Genomic DNA, 17,212 nt, shown 5'->3' on the forward strand with positions numbered 1-17,212 from the left:
TTTTGGGATTTCATTACAGTGTGAAAGAAAGAACTGGAACTATCGAGATTGGATTTTGGTTAGGGTAGGGTTGGGTAGTTAGGGGAAGAGATTGGAGAAAGAAGAAGATACAATTTTTTCCCCTTTTTCTTTTTGGGGTTTTTTTTTTCAATTTAATTGATGTAATTATTTATTTTGGTAAATTGAAAGTTATTATTTTGCCCTTTATAAAAATATTAACAATATAGTCAAATTCAATTTTTTGGTCAACTAACTGTAAATCGGATGTTTTCTATCCATTGGGCCCTGACCTTTAACGTATGAAAATATTAAGAGTGACGGTTGCAATAAATTAAATGTTTGAGAAGGGTTTGCTAGTGTTTAAAAGATTTGGAGTCTCTGCTGCAATTATCCTTAATTTTGATGATAGTTGATAACAAGTTTCGTAAGATTAATAATAGTCTACGTGCAAAATTATTTTACTAATAAAATGTATGATTAAAAATAAATTTAAAGAAAAATGAATTTTAATGATTTGTACCAAACAAGGACCAAAAAACAATAGTTGTGATGACTTATCTAGCTATAAATTTTTTTGGCGGGGGCGGGGGTCTTAATGATTATGTACCGAACAAGGACTAAGTAACAATAGTTATGATGGCTCACCTAGCTATAAATATTTGAAAAAAAAAAAAAAAAAATCACATCTAAGCAGTCAAATCTGATTATATTGACAAATTAGCAGAAATTGAACTAAGGAAACAATATAGGCCCAAATTAAAAACATATTACAGACAAAATAGACATCCTAAATAACAGAATTCCTTCAACGGCACACACCATCTACCTTGTCTTGATCATTTTTTGTTGAAGATGATCAGTATATATATAAAACCATCCAACTAACCCTAAATGTAAATCAAATTATAATCTTTACCCACAAATGGAATTCTCCAAGCTTTTCATCACTCTAATTTTCATTCTGCAAACCCTAGTTTTAGTCTCATCTGCTCCCGGAAACTCCAACCTGTTTCGAGAATACATAGGAGCAGAATTCAAGAATGTCAAGTTTTCTGATCTTCCCATAGACAAAAATGTAGAATTCCATTTTATTCTCTCTTTTGCCATCGATTACACCACTTCATCTTCAGCTTCTCCCACTAATGGAAAATTCAACGTCTTCTGGGACACAGATAATCTCTCCCCTTCCCAAGTTGCAGCCATTAAGTCCAAGAATTCTAATGTAAAAGTTGCATTGAGTTTAGGAGGAGACAGCGTGGGAGGTGGATCTGCATATTTCAAACCTTCATCTGTCAATTCATGGCTTTCCAATGCTGTTTCTTCTCTTACAGATATAATCCAGGTATATATTGAATCTTAAAAGTCGAGCTTCTTGAATTGAGAAACATAAACTTTTATATGTTGATTATTGTTTTTGTAATTATCCCATGTGAAATTTTACCGTTTAATATATTGTCTTTCAAAATGGTGGTTTACTTGAGAACATCAATCTTTTATCGTCCGACTACTTTTTGGTGCTTTTTGTATGCAAATAATTGCCTTTCTTAAGCCCTTATTTGAGGCACACTATTTGGCCAAAAAATGAAATTTTTTACCGTTAAACATCACATCCAGCTGGCTTTTTTTGACTTCTCATCTCTTGTGTGGGCCCGACTACTTCAATAACGGTCAGAATTTTCATTTTAATGAGCCAAATAATGCCTCTCAAACAGGGGCTAAGCTTGTTAAAAGTTGATATCCAGATAAAGTTTTGAGGTCCACGAGAAGTGGCACAAGTCCTTATCTATTGGTTATTACTTTTATATTTAACAGACTTGAAATTTTACCTTGACACCAGGAATATAATCTAGATGGCATTGACATTGACTATGAGCACTTTCAAACAGACCCCGACACCTTTGCTCAATGCATCGGACAGCTCATATCCAGCCTCAAGAAAAACGGTGTAATATCTTTCGCATCCATTGCTCCATACGATGATGATCAAGTTCAAAGCCATTACATGGCTCTCTGGAAAAGCTATGGACATTTAATAGATTATGTGAATTTCCAGTTCTATGCATATGATGAGGGAACTACTGTATCACAATTCCTGAATTATTTTGAAACACAGAGATCGAATTACAAAGGAGGGAAAATTTTGCCAAGTTTCTTAAGTGATGGGAGTGGTGGATTATCTCCAGAAAATGGATTTTTTACTGCATGCAGTAAGCTGAAAAGTGAGGGAAATCTTCATGGAATATTTGTTTGGTGTGCTGATGATTCTAAGGCATTGGGTTTCAAATATGAGAAGCAGTCACAATCGCTACTTGCAATTTCACACTAATATTTAATTACTTGTTCCAATTATATCTAATGTAATATACATTTTTTAATGTAAGTGCATCAGTGTATTCTAATGTAATATATATATATATATATATATATATAGACTTTTCCTCCAGCCGCCCAATGTTATCTGTCTGCGTGTGTGCTGTCGAATTGTTTGTGTAATTCCACCAATTTTGCAGCCAAATTCTGCCGCCTACCTCTTGTGTGTTTTTGTAATTTCCCCTCTGTTGTCTGTCGTGTTCTGTATCGTTTGGCCTCCAATTTTTTTAAATTCTAATGTTTGGAATAGTATTTTTTAAAAATTTTATGATTGAAAAAGAACGAAATTTTTTTAATTTATATATAATATTATTTTTTTAAAAGATTGTGTGATTAAAAAAGAAAAAAAGAAAAAGAATGGAACGAGGGCATAATGTCAATAGTAGCCACTTCTCTTTTCCAAAAGCTGCTGCCAATTCTCTTCCCAAAATTTTGTATCCGACACCTCTTGTGTTTGCATCTCCCCTTACTTTCATTTCTGGCCGTGTGTCTACATCCACCCAATTGTATTGGTAATTGAAAAGTCCAATTCCAAACCTACTTTTTGTCCAATTATATTTCCATCACCCACCAAAATTTTCTTTATATTAGGAATCCAATTATTGCCGAATTTCCGTCCAAATGCAATTCCAAGTTGATTCCATTAATGCCATATTTTTCTTCAAGAATGCAAGTCTATCATTTTCTCCTCGATTTTGATGGTCCAATTTTTATTCAAGTGAGATTTAATCTACAAACTTCTATTTAATAGCCAATTGATCATTATCTTTTTCAATTGCTTCAAAACGGGTCAAACACCGAAATAAACAAAAAATTAACCAAAATTAAGTAAAATTCAATAATTTGACTACATAAAAGCTTAATAATATAACCCAAATAAGTGCACAAAATAACTTATCAAACATCCCCAAACTAAAACCTTTGTTTGCCCTTGAACAAAATAAAATAAATCTTAGATCTAAAAATATTACTACCTCAAGTAAATCACAAATAAAAGACTCGACATTGAACTACTTACCATGTGCCTTAGGTTCAAATTTAAGTAATACTTTAGAAAGTTCCAAACAATATCAAAAATAATTTTTTACTTATTCGATGCTCGACTTAGTGTGTTTGTGGGAGATTAGCAAACATTAAACTCATACTAAAACACAACCAATCAAGTGTTGTTGATTTATTCATAATCCAAATCCTCTTGTGGTCAGTTTTTCCTCACACCTATTGTGCAAAATCACTCTTTCTGCTTTTCTCACCAATCCCGAGATATTTCAAGCACATATAGATTTCTAAAAAATTATTATAACGGATTTTCGGGATTTTATTACAATTCAAAAGACAGAACTGGAACTATTGAGATTTGGTTAGGGTGGGGTTGGGTAGGTTGGGAAAGAGATTGAAGGTAGAAGAAGATACAGTTTTTTCCCTTCCTCTTCTTCTTCTTATTCTTTTTTTTTTAATTATTTAATTTGGTAAATAGAAATTACTATTTTGCCCTTTATAAAAATATTAACAATGTGGCCAAACTCAATTTCTTGGTCAACTAATAGTAAATTGGATGATTTCTATCTATTGGGGTTTCACCTGCAATGTTTGAAAAGGTTAAGGTGACAATTGTAATAAATCAAATGTTTGAAAAAAGTATGCTAGTGTTTGAAGTGTTTGGAGCATTTGCTGCAATTATCTCTAATTTTAATGATAGTTGATAACAAGTTTAATAAGATTAATATTAGTCTACATGTAAAATTATTTTATTCATAAAATGTATGATTGAAAATAAATTTAAAGAAAAATGAATCTTAATGATTTTGTACCGAACAAGGACTAAATAACAATAGTTATGATGGCACCTAGCTATAAATATTTGAAAAAAAATAAAAAATAAAAAATAAATCTTCTTAGCAGTCAAAATCTGATTATATTGACGAAATAACAGAAATTGAACTAAGGAAACAATATATGTCCAAATTAAAAACATATTACGAACAAAATAGACATCTTAAATTACAGAATTCCTTCAACGGCACACACTATCTACCTTTGTCTTGATCATTTTTGGTTGAAGATGATCAGTATATATAGAAAACTATCCAACTATCCCTAAATGTAAATCAAATTACAATCTTTACCCACAAATGGAATTCTCCAAGCTTTTCATCACTCTAATTTTCGTTCTGCAAACCCTAGTTTTAGTCTCATCTGCTCCCGGAAACTCCAACCTGTTTCGAGAATACATAGGAGCAGAATTCAAAAATGTCAAGTTTTCTGATCTTCCCATAGACAAAAATGTAGAATTCCATTTCATTCTCTCTTTTGCCATCGATTACACCACTTCATCTACAGCTTCTCCCACCAATGGAAAATTCAACATCTTCTGGGACACAGATAATCTCTCCCCTTCCCAAGTTGCAGCCATTAAGTCCAAGAATTCTAATGTAAAAGTTGCATTGAGTTTAGGAGGAGACAGCGTCGGAGGTGGATCTGCATATTTCAAGCCTTCATCTGTCAATTCATGGCTTTCCAATGCTGTTTCTTCTCTTACAGATATAATCCAGGTATATATTAATCTTAAAAGTTGAGCTTCTTGAAGGAAAAAGATGGAGGAGGCCCTGTCAGGTGAGAGACGTGGGGGCGGGTCCCACCTTTTAAAAAAAATGTGAGTGGGGCCCGATCCCTACAGTGAGGGGCTTGTGAGGCTCCTGTGAACCGAGCTCCAGTACGTGAAGCTCGATCCCTTCTTGAATTGAGAAACATAAACTTTTATATATTTATTATTATTTTTTGTAATTATCCAATGTGAAATATTACCGTTTAATATATTGTCTTCCAAGATGGTGATTTACTTGAAAACATCAATCATTTATTGTCCAACTACTTATTTGAGCTTTTAGTATGCAAATAATTGCCTTTTTTAAGCTTGTTCAAAGGTAATACCTAGAAAAAGTCCTCAAGTCCACGAGGACTGGCACAAGTCCTTATCTACTGGTTATTATTTTTATATTTAACTAATGTGAAATTTTACCTTGACATCAGGAATATAATCTAGACGGCATTGACATCGACTATGAGCACTTTCAAACAGACCCCGACACCTTTGCTCAATGCATCGGACAGCTCATATCCAGCCTCAAGAAAAACGGTGTCATATCTTTCGCATCCATTGCTCCATACGATGACGATCAAGTTCAAAGCCATTACATGGCTCTCTGGAAAAGCTATGGACATTTAATAGATTATGTGAATTTCCAGTTCTATGCATATGATGAGGGAACTACTGTATCACAATTCCTGAATTATTTTGAAACACAGAGATCAAATTACAAAGGAGGGAAAATTTTGCCAAGTTTCTTAAGTGCTGGGAGTGGTGGATTATCTCCAGAAAATGGATTTTTTACTGCATGCAGTAAGCTGAAAAGTGAGGGAAATCTTCATGGGATATTTGTTTGGTGTGCCGATGATTCTAAGGCATTGGGTTTCAAATATGAGAAGCAGTCACAATCTCTACTTGGAATTTCACACTAATATTTAATTACTTGTTCCAATTATATCTAATGTAATATATATATATTTTAATGTAAGTGCATCAGTGTATTCTAATGCAAGATATATATATATAATGAATAATCTAGCTCTCCGACTTTTCCTCCAGCCGCCCAATGTTATCTGTCTGCGTGTGTGCTGTCGAATTGTTTGTGTAATTCCACCAATTTTGCAGCCAAATTCTGCCGCCTACCTCTCGTGTGTTTTTGTAATGTCCCATCTGTTGTTTGTCGCGTTCTGCATCGTTTGGCCTCCAATTTTTTCAAATTTTAATGTTTGAAATAGTATTTTTTTAAAAATTATGTGGTTAAAAGAGAATTAAAAATTTTCGATTTATGTATAATATTATTTTATAAAAAATTATGTGATTAAAAATAAAAAAGAGGAAAAAAATAAAAAATAATGGAACGAGGGCAAATGTCAATAGTAGCCACTTTTCTTTTCCAAAAGTTGCTGCCAATTCTCTTTCCAAAATTTTGTAGCCCCCACCACGTGTGTTTGTATCTCCCGTTCTTTCATTTCTGGCCGTGTGTGTTCACCTACGCAATTGTATTGGTAATTGAAAAGTCCAATTCCAAACCTACTTTTTGTCCAATTATATTTCCATCGGCCACCAAAATTTTCTTTATATTAGGAATCCAATTATTGTCGAATTTCCTTCCAAATGCAATTCCAAGTTGATTCCCTTAATGCCATATTTTTCTTCAAGAATGCAAGTCTATCATTTTCTTTATTTTCTTCTCGATTTTGATCGTCCAATTTTTATACAAGTGAGAAAAAGACTCAACATTGAACTATTTATCATATACCTCAGGTTCAAATTTAAGTAATACTTTAGAAAGTTCCAAACAATATCAAGAATAAATTTTTACTTATTCGATGCTCGACTCAGTGTGCTTGTGGGAGATTAGCAAACATTGAACTCATACTAGAACACAACCAATCAAGTGTTCTTGATTTATTCATAATCTAAATCCTCTTGTGGTCAGTTTTTCCTCACACCTATTTTGCAAAATCACTCCTTATACTTTTTTCTCCAATCTCGAGATATTTCTAACACATGGGTTTCTAAAAAATTATTATAATGCATTTTTCAGGATTTCATTACAATTTGAAAGAAAGAACTGGAATTATTGAGATCGGATTTTGGTTAGGGTGGGGTTGGGTAGCTTGGGGAAGAGATTGAAGGTAGAAGCCCTTTATAAAAATATTAACAATGTGGTCAAACTCAAATTTTTTGGTCAGCTAACAGTAAATTGGATGTTTTTCATCCATTGGGGCTTTATCTGCAATGTTTGAAAAGGCTAAAGTGACAGTTGTAACAAATCAAAGGTTTCGGAAAAGTATGCTAATGTTTGAAATGTTTGGAGCCTCTTGTGACAAACCTAGTTTCGCTACACCCGAACAATTAGAACCGTGCGGCCTTAACGTTTGACAATTTCCGTCCCTCACGAGAAAACGTTAAGTCAGTCTTTCCACGCTTACAAATAATTTAACCAATGAGACTAAATTATACCCACTTTGAGAAGAGAATTTTGGAGTAAGGAATATATATGAAAAATAAGTAAGGTTGGAGAAACTTTCTTTATATAAATGAAAGGGAAAACTTTACAATATTTCTAATGAATAAACTCACTTCACTCTACATGATTTACAAATGAGACTTCCATCTCTATTTATAGGCAAAAACCTTGCAAGTTGCTTTCAAATCAATAGCCATGATTTATTTAATCCAAGGGCCCTCATTGGATGCAAGTTGATTTAGACCTCCTTTGACAAGTTGCATTCTACTTTACAACTTATGCTTAGTTGTCATCAAGTGAATATTCTTTACCATTTTCCTTGCCAGTGGATGCAACTCGTACTTAGCTTGCATCTTGATATTATCCTTGCCAACTTGATCTTAACTTGCATTTTGATAATATCTTGCAAGTGGCCAAGTGGACAATTTGTCCAAGTTGCCCACTTGTATACCCAAAATATCCGGCTGCAGGTTTATGTATTTTTCCTTCCAAAATGGCTGGTTCGAGACTTAGAAAAATCTCATTAACATGCTGGAAAACTGCCTTGCTTCAGGCAGCTTGCATTCTGCCCAATAGGCTGCCTGCGTCCCCTGTCGCAAGTTATCTGAGTCCCCCTACCGAATCTGCCCGCGTCCCCTACCGCAGGCTGTTCTATCCTGCTGAAACGCGTTACCCACGCTGTTTTGCGATCATTACCGGGACGGATCAGTTGCGACCGTGTGGGGGCGTAAGTCACTCCCCCACCAAATTTGACGACGCTCTCGTTGCCGTGTAGTCTCGTAGCTCCGACTCAAATTGCCATAGCTCTTTTTCATTTTCCCAAGTAGCTTCGAACTCGAGTAATCCCTTCCATTTGATTAAGTATTGAGTGCAAGGGAGAACACCTCTCCATCTCACCACTCGATCCGCCAAAATGGATTCAACATCTTTCTCAAAAGATTTTGTGACAATGGGAGGTGCCCTTTTTGATTTGTTTTTCCCCGGATCCTCCAAGTCCGGCCTATATGGCTTCAACATGCTCACATGAAAAATCGAATGAATCTTTGAAGTGCTTGGAAGATCTAGGCGGTAGGAAACTCTTCCAACCTTAGCTATGATGGGAAACAGACCTTCATACTTTCTAACCAAGCCTTTATGAACTTTGCGGTAGACTTTGAATTGTTGGGGCAACATTTTCACAAGTACTCGATCTCCAATGTTGAACTCCAATGGTCTCCGTCTCTCATCGGCCCATTTCTTCATTCTCTTCCGGGCTTTCCCCAAGGAAGATCTCGCTAAATCCTCATGATCTCCCCATGACTTAGCCATTTTTATTGCTCCGGGACTTTGATTGGAATTACCAACCATAGGCAATGTGTGAGGCGTTGTAGGTTGTCGCCATGTTTCAAGTTCAAATGGACTATGTCCTGTGGATTCACTTTTCTGCAAATTGTAGGAAGACTGAGCTATGTCCATCAACTTCGCCCAATCCCGCTGATTAGCACTAAGAAAGTGCCTAAGATAACTTTCCAACAATGCGTTCACCTGTTCTGTCTGCGGGTGAAAACTACTAGAAAAGTGCAAATTCGATCCAAGGAGTTTAAACAATTCCATCCACAATTTTCTCATGAAGCGGGGACCCCAATCACTAACAATATGTTTAGGCAATTCCCAATACTTCACAACATGCTTGAAAAATAACCTCGTCGTCTCCTCCGCAGTGCAATCCTTAGGGCCGGAATGAAAGTAGCATACTTGGAAAACTGATCAACAACAACAATTATTGATCCAAACCCTTCAGATATTGGCAAGGCACTAATGAAATCCATGGTGACCACGTTCCATGGTTGATCCGGCACAGGAAGAGGATCAAGAAGTCCAACCGGTAATTTATTCTCCACTTTGTCTTGTTGGCACACAAGACATGTTCGGACATATGTCTCCACTTGATCACGTATTTGCGGCCAATAATATGTTTGTTCAATCAAAGCCAATGTCCGATCTATCCCAAGATGTCCAGCCCATTTAGTGTCACGACATTCCCGGATTATGTCACGCCGCAAATTTTTCCACTTAGGCACAAATATTGTTGCCCAGTGGTGTATTGTAACCCATTGTCAATACGAAATTGCCTTGTCTTGCCTTTTCGGGTGGCTTGCATCAATGTTTTTGCCATGGGATCATGCTCCAATCCTTGTTTAATTTCCTCCAACAATGTGCCCGTGGCTTGGCTAATTGCTGCAAGTTTCGCCCTCCGGCTAAGTGCATCCGCCACTACATTCACCTTCCAAGGTTTGTATTCCATCACATAATCAAACTCCGCCAAGATATCTTGCCATCTAGCTTGTTTCGGGCTTAGCTTTTTTTGTGATTGGAAGTAACTTATAGTTACGTTGTCTGTCTTGATCACAAAACGGGAACCCAAAAAATAATGACGCCATACCCGTAGGCAATGCACAAAGGCCGTCATTTCTCTTTCTTGCACCGTGTAACGCCGCTCCGTGTTATTCAACTTGCGACTCTTAAAGGCAATAGGATGACCGTCTTGCATAAGCACACCTCCAATAGCAAAATCCGATGCATCCGTTTGAACTTCAAAACTTTGTTGAAATTTGGCAAGGCCAACACCGGCTCCGACATGACCGCCGCCTTTAAATTATCAAAGGCTCTTTGGCATTTCACGGTCCAATCCCATCCTTGAGACTTTTTGAGCAAGTCCGTCAATGGGGCCACTCTAGATGAGTAGCCTTTAATGAAACACCGATAGTAATTCACTAATCCAAGGAAAGATCGTAACTCCGTTACCTTAATAGGTTGCTCCCATTCATTGGTTGCTTTTACTTTGGCTCAGTCCATTTTCAAGTGACCATGCCCAATGATATGTCCCAAGAAATTCACCTCTTCTTTGGCAAATGAACATTTCTCCTTCTGGATGTACAATTCATTTTTCCGCAACACTTGGAAGATAATTTTTAAGTGTTCAACATGTTAGATGACAATATCATCAAGATAGACCACCACAAACTTATCCAAGTATGGATAAAATATCTTGTTCATCAAGGTGCAAAATGTGGCCAGGGCATTGGTGAAACCGAATGGCATGACAAGCCATTCATAGGAACCATACCGAGTAATGCAAGTAGTTATTGGTTCATCTCCCTCCGCAATTAGAACTTGATAGTAGCCTTTTTGCAAATCAACCTTGGAGTAGAATTTAGCACTACCAAGCCAATCAAATAAATCTGCAATCAATGGAATATGATACTTGTTTTTCACCGTCACCTTGTTTAGTGCCCGGTAATCAACACATATCCTTAACGTCCCATCCGGCTTCTTTTGGAATAACACCGGGGATGCCATAGGGAGCTTTGGATGATCTAATCCTTCCCGTGTCAACAAGCTCCATAGGTTATTTTCGAAGCTCTTTCAACTCCGAGGGTGCCATGCGATAAGGTGCCATGGCTGGGGGTTTGGCTCCAGGCTCCAACACAATGCAATGATCAACTTCCCTCCTAGGTGGGAGTTTCCTTGGCAACTCCTTGGGCATCACGTCCTTATATTCCACAAGGACCTTTGTAATAACATCCGACAAATCATCATTATTAGTGGTGACTTCGGTGTTCAACCGACAATTGAGCAATGAATGTCGGCTCACCCTTCTTGCATCCTTTCGTTAATTGCATAATCGAAAATTGTCTTGTTTTCGTCCCCATGAAAACGGTAGGAATTATGCATGATGATCTTTTTTCCAAAATGCACATAGAACCAAAGGAAGGCATAGGAATTGCATTAACCTTCCTCAAGAAATCCAAGTCCAATCCTAGCTTGAAATCATCCATTGGTGCCACAAAAATATCAACGGGTCCATGCCATGAACCCAACAGTATTTTCGCTCTTCGAACTACGCCTGCTAACGGTCTCATGGTTGCGTTCACTGTCTTCAACAATGCACCTCCATGGTGAATATTGAAGCCTAGCCTCCGTAATGCAATTATGTGTGGCTCTGGTATCAACTAATGCCCGTGTTTGCCGTCCATTGATTTCGACAAGTACGAACATCAATCCTTTTTCTCCGTTCGCCCCCAGAACAGTTTTGACATTCAAAGCATTGAAAAGTTGCAATGAACCCGTGTGACTTGCACCTTCCTCTTTACCACGGGAAGCCTTTGGTTGAGTCTCCGTAATAGATGCCAAAGATCCAAGTTTAGGGCAATCCCGCATAAGATGTGACCCTTTGTACATAAAGCAACTACGAGGAGCAAAATTACCCCTCTTTTTATCATCATACTCCTTCCGCCAAGTAGTTGATTTGTTGCCTTCGGGTTTCTAATCAACTTTGGGATTTGGCCTCCAATCCTGCTTACTTTGTTGTTTATCTTTTCGCACATTACCTCCACCTTTGCCAAAATTCCCTTTAGTTGGTTTGAAAGTCCTTGCTTACGATGTCGTACTCCTTTGGAACCCAGTCAAAGATTCGACAACCGCAATTGTCTCATCTACATTTTTAACCCCGTGACGTTGTAATTCTTGCCGCACCCATGTTGTACATCCATCCACGAAATAGAATAGCAAGACATCCTTCGGCATGCTCGAGATTTGAAGCATAATGGACGTGAACTCTTTGACATAGTCACGAATGGTCCCTTTTTTGTTTCAATTCCCTTAGTTTCTTGCGGCCCTCGTACACGACATTCTCAAGGTAAAATTGCCTTTTTACCTCCATTTTGAACTCGTCCCAAGTATCAATTCTGCAAGCTCCATTATCAACATCGGCATGCTTACGATGCCACCAAAGAGATGTAGTGTCGGTAAGATATATAGAAGCGGTCCGGACTTTCATGACTTCATCAACAAGATTTACGCCTTCAAAGTAGACTTCCATTTGCCATAGGAAGTTTTCCACATCTTTGGCATTTCGTCGCCCATCATAATGTTTAGGCTTCGGGTATTCAATCCTCGGGACAACAATAGTTGAAGCGGCACCTCTGTTTGTACCGACAGTGGATTGCTTGTATTGATCAATCTCTTTGCTCATTCTTTCCATCATCACAGCCAATTGGTTAACTTGGCCATGCATGGCAAAAACGGCATCCAAGACTTTGGTTTGGAGACGACCAAAATCATCCGTCACTGCGGCTTGTTTGGCTAACACAACTCGAACATCATCTTTCGTCGTTTAGAATCATGTTCCAACGATACTTGTGTGTCCATCACCTCTTGGACATTAATTTGTAGAGTTTCTAACTTTCCAATGGTGTGTCCCTCCAATGCCTCGAAGGAGCTTTCAAGAGATTCGATCCGATCACCCATATTTGCGATGATTTGGTCAAGTTTACCTTCTGTGTTGGTGGCTTCCATCGTCTTACTTTTGCCTCGAATTTTCCTTACTTCAGCTTTGGCAGCACCTCGACCCCTCTCCTCAATCTCAATATCAACAGTTTGTTGAGAATCCACCATTATAACGGCCTGCAAACGAAGCTCTGATATCACTTGTCATAGCTTAGTTTCGTTACACCCGAACTAGAACCATGCGACCTTAACGTTTGACAATTCCCGTCCCGAGAAAACGTTAAGTCAGCCTTTCCACGCTTACAAATAATTTAACCAATGAGACTAAATTATAACCACTTTGAGAAGAGAATTTTGGAGTAAGGAATATATGGAAAATAAGTAAGGTTGGGGAAACTTTCTTTGTATAAACGAAAGGGAAAACTTTACAATCTCTTTAATGAATAAGTTTACTTCACTCTACATGATTTACAAATGAGATTTCCATCTCTATCTATAAGCAAAAACCTTGCAAGTTGCTTTCAAATCAATGATCATGATTGGTTTGATCCAAGGGCCCTCATTGGATGAAAGTTGATTTAAACCTCATTTGACAATTTGCATTCCACTTTACAACTTATATTTAATTGTCATCAAGTGAACATTCTCTACCATTTTCCTTGCAAGTGGATGCAACTCGTACTTAGCTTGCATCTTGATATTATCCTTGCCAACTTGATCTTGGCTTGCATCTTGATAATATCTTGCAAGTGGCCAAGTGGCACAAGTGGACAAGTTGTCCAAGTTTCTCACTTATATCCCCAAAATATCCGGCTGCAAGTTCATGTATTTTTCCTTCCAAAATGGCTGGTTCGAGACTTAAAAAAACCTCATTAAAGTGTTGGAAAACTGCCTTACTTCAGGCAGCCTACGTTCTGTCCAATAGGCTGCCTGCGTCCCCTGCCGCAAGCTATCTGCATCCCTTGCCTGAATTTGCCTGTGTCTCCTACCACAAGTTGTTCCGTCATGCTAAAACGCGTTACTTGCGCTATTTTGCGTTCGCTACCGGGATGGATCGGTTGCGACCGTGTGGGGCGTAAGTCTTTGCTGCAATTATCTCTAATTTTAATGATAGTTGATAACAAGTTTAGTAAGATTAATATTAGTTTACGTGTAAAATTATTTTATTAATAAAATGTATGATTGAAAATAAATTTAAAGAAAAATGAATCTTAATGATTATGTACCGAACAAGGACTAAGTAACAATAGTTATGATGGCTCACCTAGCTATAAATATTTGAAAAAAAAAAAAAAAAATCTCATCTAAGCAGTCAAATCTGATTATATTGACAAAATAACAGAAATTGAACTAAGGAAACAATATATGTCCAAATTAAAAACATATTACAGACAAAATAGACATCTTAAATTTCAGAATTCCTTCAACGGCACACACTATCTACCCTTGTCTTGATCATTTTTGGTTGAAGATGATCAGTATATATATAAAACTATCCAACTAACCCTAAATGTAAATCAAATTATAATCTTTACCCACAAATGGAATTCTCCAAGCTTTTCATCACTCTAATTTTCGTTCTGCAAACCCTAGTTTTAGTCTCATCTGCTCCAGGAAACTCCAACCTGTTTCGAGAATACATAGGAGCAGAATTCAAGAATGTCAAGTTTTCTGATCTTCCCATAGACAAAAATGTAGAATTCCATTTCATTCTCTCTTTTGCCATCGATTACACCACTTCATCTTCAGCTTCTCCCACAAATGGAAAATTCAACATCTTCTGGGACACTGATAATCTCTCCCCTTCCCAAGTTGCAGCCATTAAGTCCAAGAATTCCAATGTAAAAGTTGCATTGAGTTTAGGAGGAGATAGTGTGGGAGGTGGATCTGCATATTTCAATCCTTCATCTGTAAATTCATGGCTTTCCAATGCTGTTTCTTCTCTTACAGATATAATCCAGGTATATATTGAGTCTTAAAATCGAGCTTCTTGAATTCAGAAACATAAACTTTTATATGTTGATTATTATTTTTGTAATTATCCCATGTGAAAGTTTACCATTTGATATATTGTCTTCCAAGATGGTGGTTTACTTGAAAACACCAATCATTTATCGTCCAACTACTTATTTGCGCTTTTCGTATGCAAATAATTGCCTTTTTTAAGCTTGTTGAAAGGTGATACCTAGACAAAGTCCTGAGGTCCACGAGGAGTGGCACAAGTCCTTATCTATTGGTTGTTATTTTTATATTTAACAGACTTGAAATTTTACCTTGACACCAGGAATATAATCTAGATGGCATTGACATCGACTATGAACACTTTCAAACAGACCCCGACACCTTTGCTCAATGCATCGGACAGCTCATATCCACCCTCAAGAAAAACGGTGTCATATCTTTCGCATCCATTGCTCCATACGATGACGATCAAGTTCAAAGCCATTACATGGCTCTCTGGAAAAGCTATGGACATTTAATAGATTATGTGAATTTCCAGTTCTATGCATATGATGAGGGGACTACTGTATCACAATTCCTGAATTATTTTGAAACACAGAGATCAAATTACAAAGGAGGGAAAATTTTGCCAAGTTTCATAAGTGATGGGAGTGGTGGATTATCTCCAGAAAATGGATTTTTTACTGCATGCAGTAAGCTGAAAAGTGAGGGAAATCTTCATGGGATATTTGTTTGGTGTGCCGATGATTCTAAGGCACTGGGTTTCAAATATGAGAAGCAGTCACAATCTCTACTTGCAATTTCGCACTAGTATTTAATTACTTGTTCCAGTTATATCTAATGTAATATATGTATTTTAATGTAAGTGCATCAGTGTTTTCTAATGTAATGTTTTTTCTATAAATAAAAGTATATTATTTTTAACTTTGAAAGTTATAGTTAGATTCTTTAAGCTTAACCAAATATCCTTATAAACTTATTTCATGCTTCGATTAAAAATTATCATACTTTGCACTTGGAGTCGAGAAATATTTAGCAATACATCTAGATAAATATATGTCAATCATTAGTCAACATAAGCAATTCGGGTTTAGAAAAGATAAGAACCTTGCTTTTTGGCCAGAGTTAAATGGGCGCCCCTATTGGAGGGTGACGGCTGTCTATTCTCTTTCCAATATATATAATGTCCCTTTGGGGAAGGAGTAAAAGCCATGTGGGAACCTGGGAACCAATAAGGGCACAACCTTCGATTTACCTTCACTAGTCACTGAGGGGTCGGGGGCTAGAGGTCCAGGATTTAGTCTGGCTAAGTTGGGACACCTGGGTTATCAAAAAAAAAAAAAAAAAAAAAAAAAAAAAAAAAAAACATCAGCCACTTTTCTTTTCCAAAAGCTGACAATTCTTTTTCCAAAATTTTGTAGCAGCCATCATGTGTGTTTGTATCTCCCCTTCTTTATTTTAGGCTCCATGTGCGTCCCAATTGTATTGGTGATTGAAAAGTCCAATTCCAAACCTACTTTTTGTCCAATCATACTTCCATTGGTCCCCAAAATTTTCTTTATATTATGAATCCAATAGGGGTGGACGCAAAAAAATTTAGTTAGGGAAACAATCAAACTCTGAACAAATTGAATACTTTGTTTTTGATTTTTAAATGATTTATACTTGATCCAAGAAAATGTAGATTTACATTTTAAAAATATTTCTTCATTAATATTTTGCTCATCATTTTCATCCATTTGATTTCTAACGGTCATTTTATTAAGGACCATGTTACACTTACATTCACTTTCTTATATAATCTTTTACCTACACTCACAATAGGAGGGAGGGGTCCCACGGTTCGAAATTTTTAAATGTGCGTGGGGCCCGCGTGCATGTGAGAGTAGGGCATTGGTTCGGTCATCAAGATTCGGTACATATAGTTTAATTCTTTTATTAATATTTTGTTCATCACAAGAAAATATATATTTATGTTTAAAAAATTTATAGTGTATCTAATACAAATAATCAATTGGACCATGCTTGGGGTACATAAATGTCCAAGTAGATTAATCCTAATCAATTTAAGTGGTCAAAAGGAAAAAAAATATATAACCAATATTCAATCAAATAAATACAGTTCATTAAATATAAGTTAAATTGGATATAATCAATTCGAACACATTCTATGTACACAAATAGGGTGGGAGAAAATGCAAATTTAAGTTTTAATTAATTGAAAATTTGTAGAAAAATTATAAACAAATTTTTAAAAAATTAGAAAGGTTAAGGTTTTGGTAAAAAGCGTGAAGGAGAGCTTAAGATAGAGTAAGAGAAAAGAGAAAAAAAATTCAAATTTATTGTGATTTTGTCCCAGTTTGGTGATAGTTAAAATCAGATTTTTATTATATTTTGATTAAAGTTAAAAAGTTAAGGATTCTACGAAATATATTATTAAAATTAATTGTTAACTTTGATTTAGATTAAAATTTATATTTTCAATCGACACCAAACAGGACTAATCCACACAAAAAAATAAAAAAATCAAAATAAAAAATCAAAAGTTTGGG

The 17,212-nt window shown here is 36.4% G+C and overlaps 3 protein-coding genes across 3 annotated transcripts; all 3 read left to right on the plus strand.

The window, feature by feature from the left end:
* The first annotated feature begins 757 nt into the window (after positions 1-757).
* Positions 758-2,385, plus strand: LOC111369642 (chitinase 2-like). Its single transcript, XM_022991237.1, has 2 exons — positions 758-1,342; positions 1,838-2,385. Exons 1-2 carry the CDS (start codon positions 923-925, stop codon positions 2,324-2,326), a joined length of 909 nt encoding a protein of 302 aa, XP_022847005.1. The 5' UTR covers positions 758-922; the 3' UTR covers positions 2,327-2,385.
* Positions 2,386-4,340: 1,955 nt separating this feature from the next.
* On the plus strand, positions 4,341-6,015 carry LOC111369641 (chitinase 2-like). Its single transcript, XM_022991235.1, has 2 exons — positions 4,341-4,922; positions 5,401-6,015. The coding sequence occupies exons 1-2, from the start codon at positions 4,503-4,505 to the stop codon at positions 5,887-5,889; spliced, it is 909 nt and encodes a 302-aa protein (XP_022847003.1). The 5' UTR covers positions 4,341-4,502; the 3' UTR covers positions 5,890-6,015.
* Positions 6,016-14,098: 8,083 nt separating this feature from the next.
* LOC111369643 (chitinase 2-like) lies at positions 14,099-15,584 on the plus strand. Its single transcript, XM_022991238.1, has 2 exons — positions 14,099-14,659; positions 14,983-15,584. The coding sequence occupies exons 1-2, from the start codon at positions 14,240-14,242 to the stop codon at positions 15,469-15,471; spliced, it is 909 nt and encodes a 302-aa protein (XP_022847006.1). The 5' UTR covers positions 14,099-14,239; the 3' UTR covers positions 15,472-15,584.
* The last annotated feature ends 1,628 nt before the right edge of the window (positions 15,585-17,212 follow it).

The sequence above is a fragment of the Olea europaea genome, chromosome 20, assembly GCF_002742605.1.
Source record: "Olea europaea var. sylvestris chromosome 20, O_europaea_v1, whole genome shotgun sequence".
Classification (NCBI taxonomy): Eukaryota; Viridiplantae; Streptophyta; class Magnoliopsida; order Lamiales; family Oleaceae; genus Olea; species Olea europaea.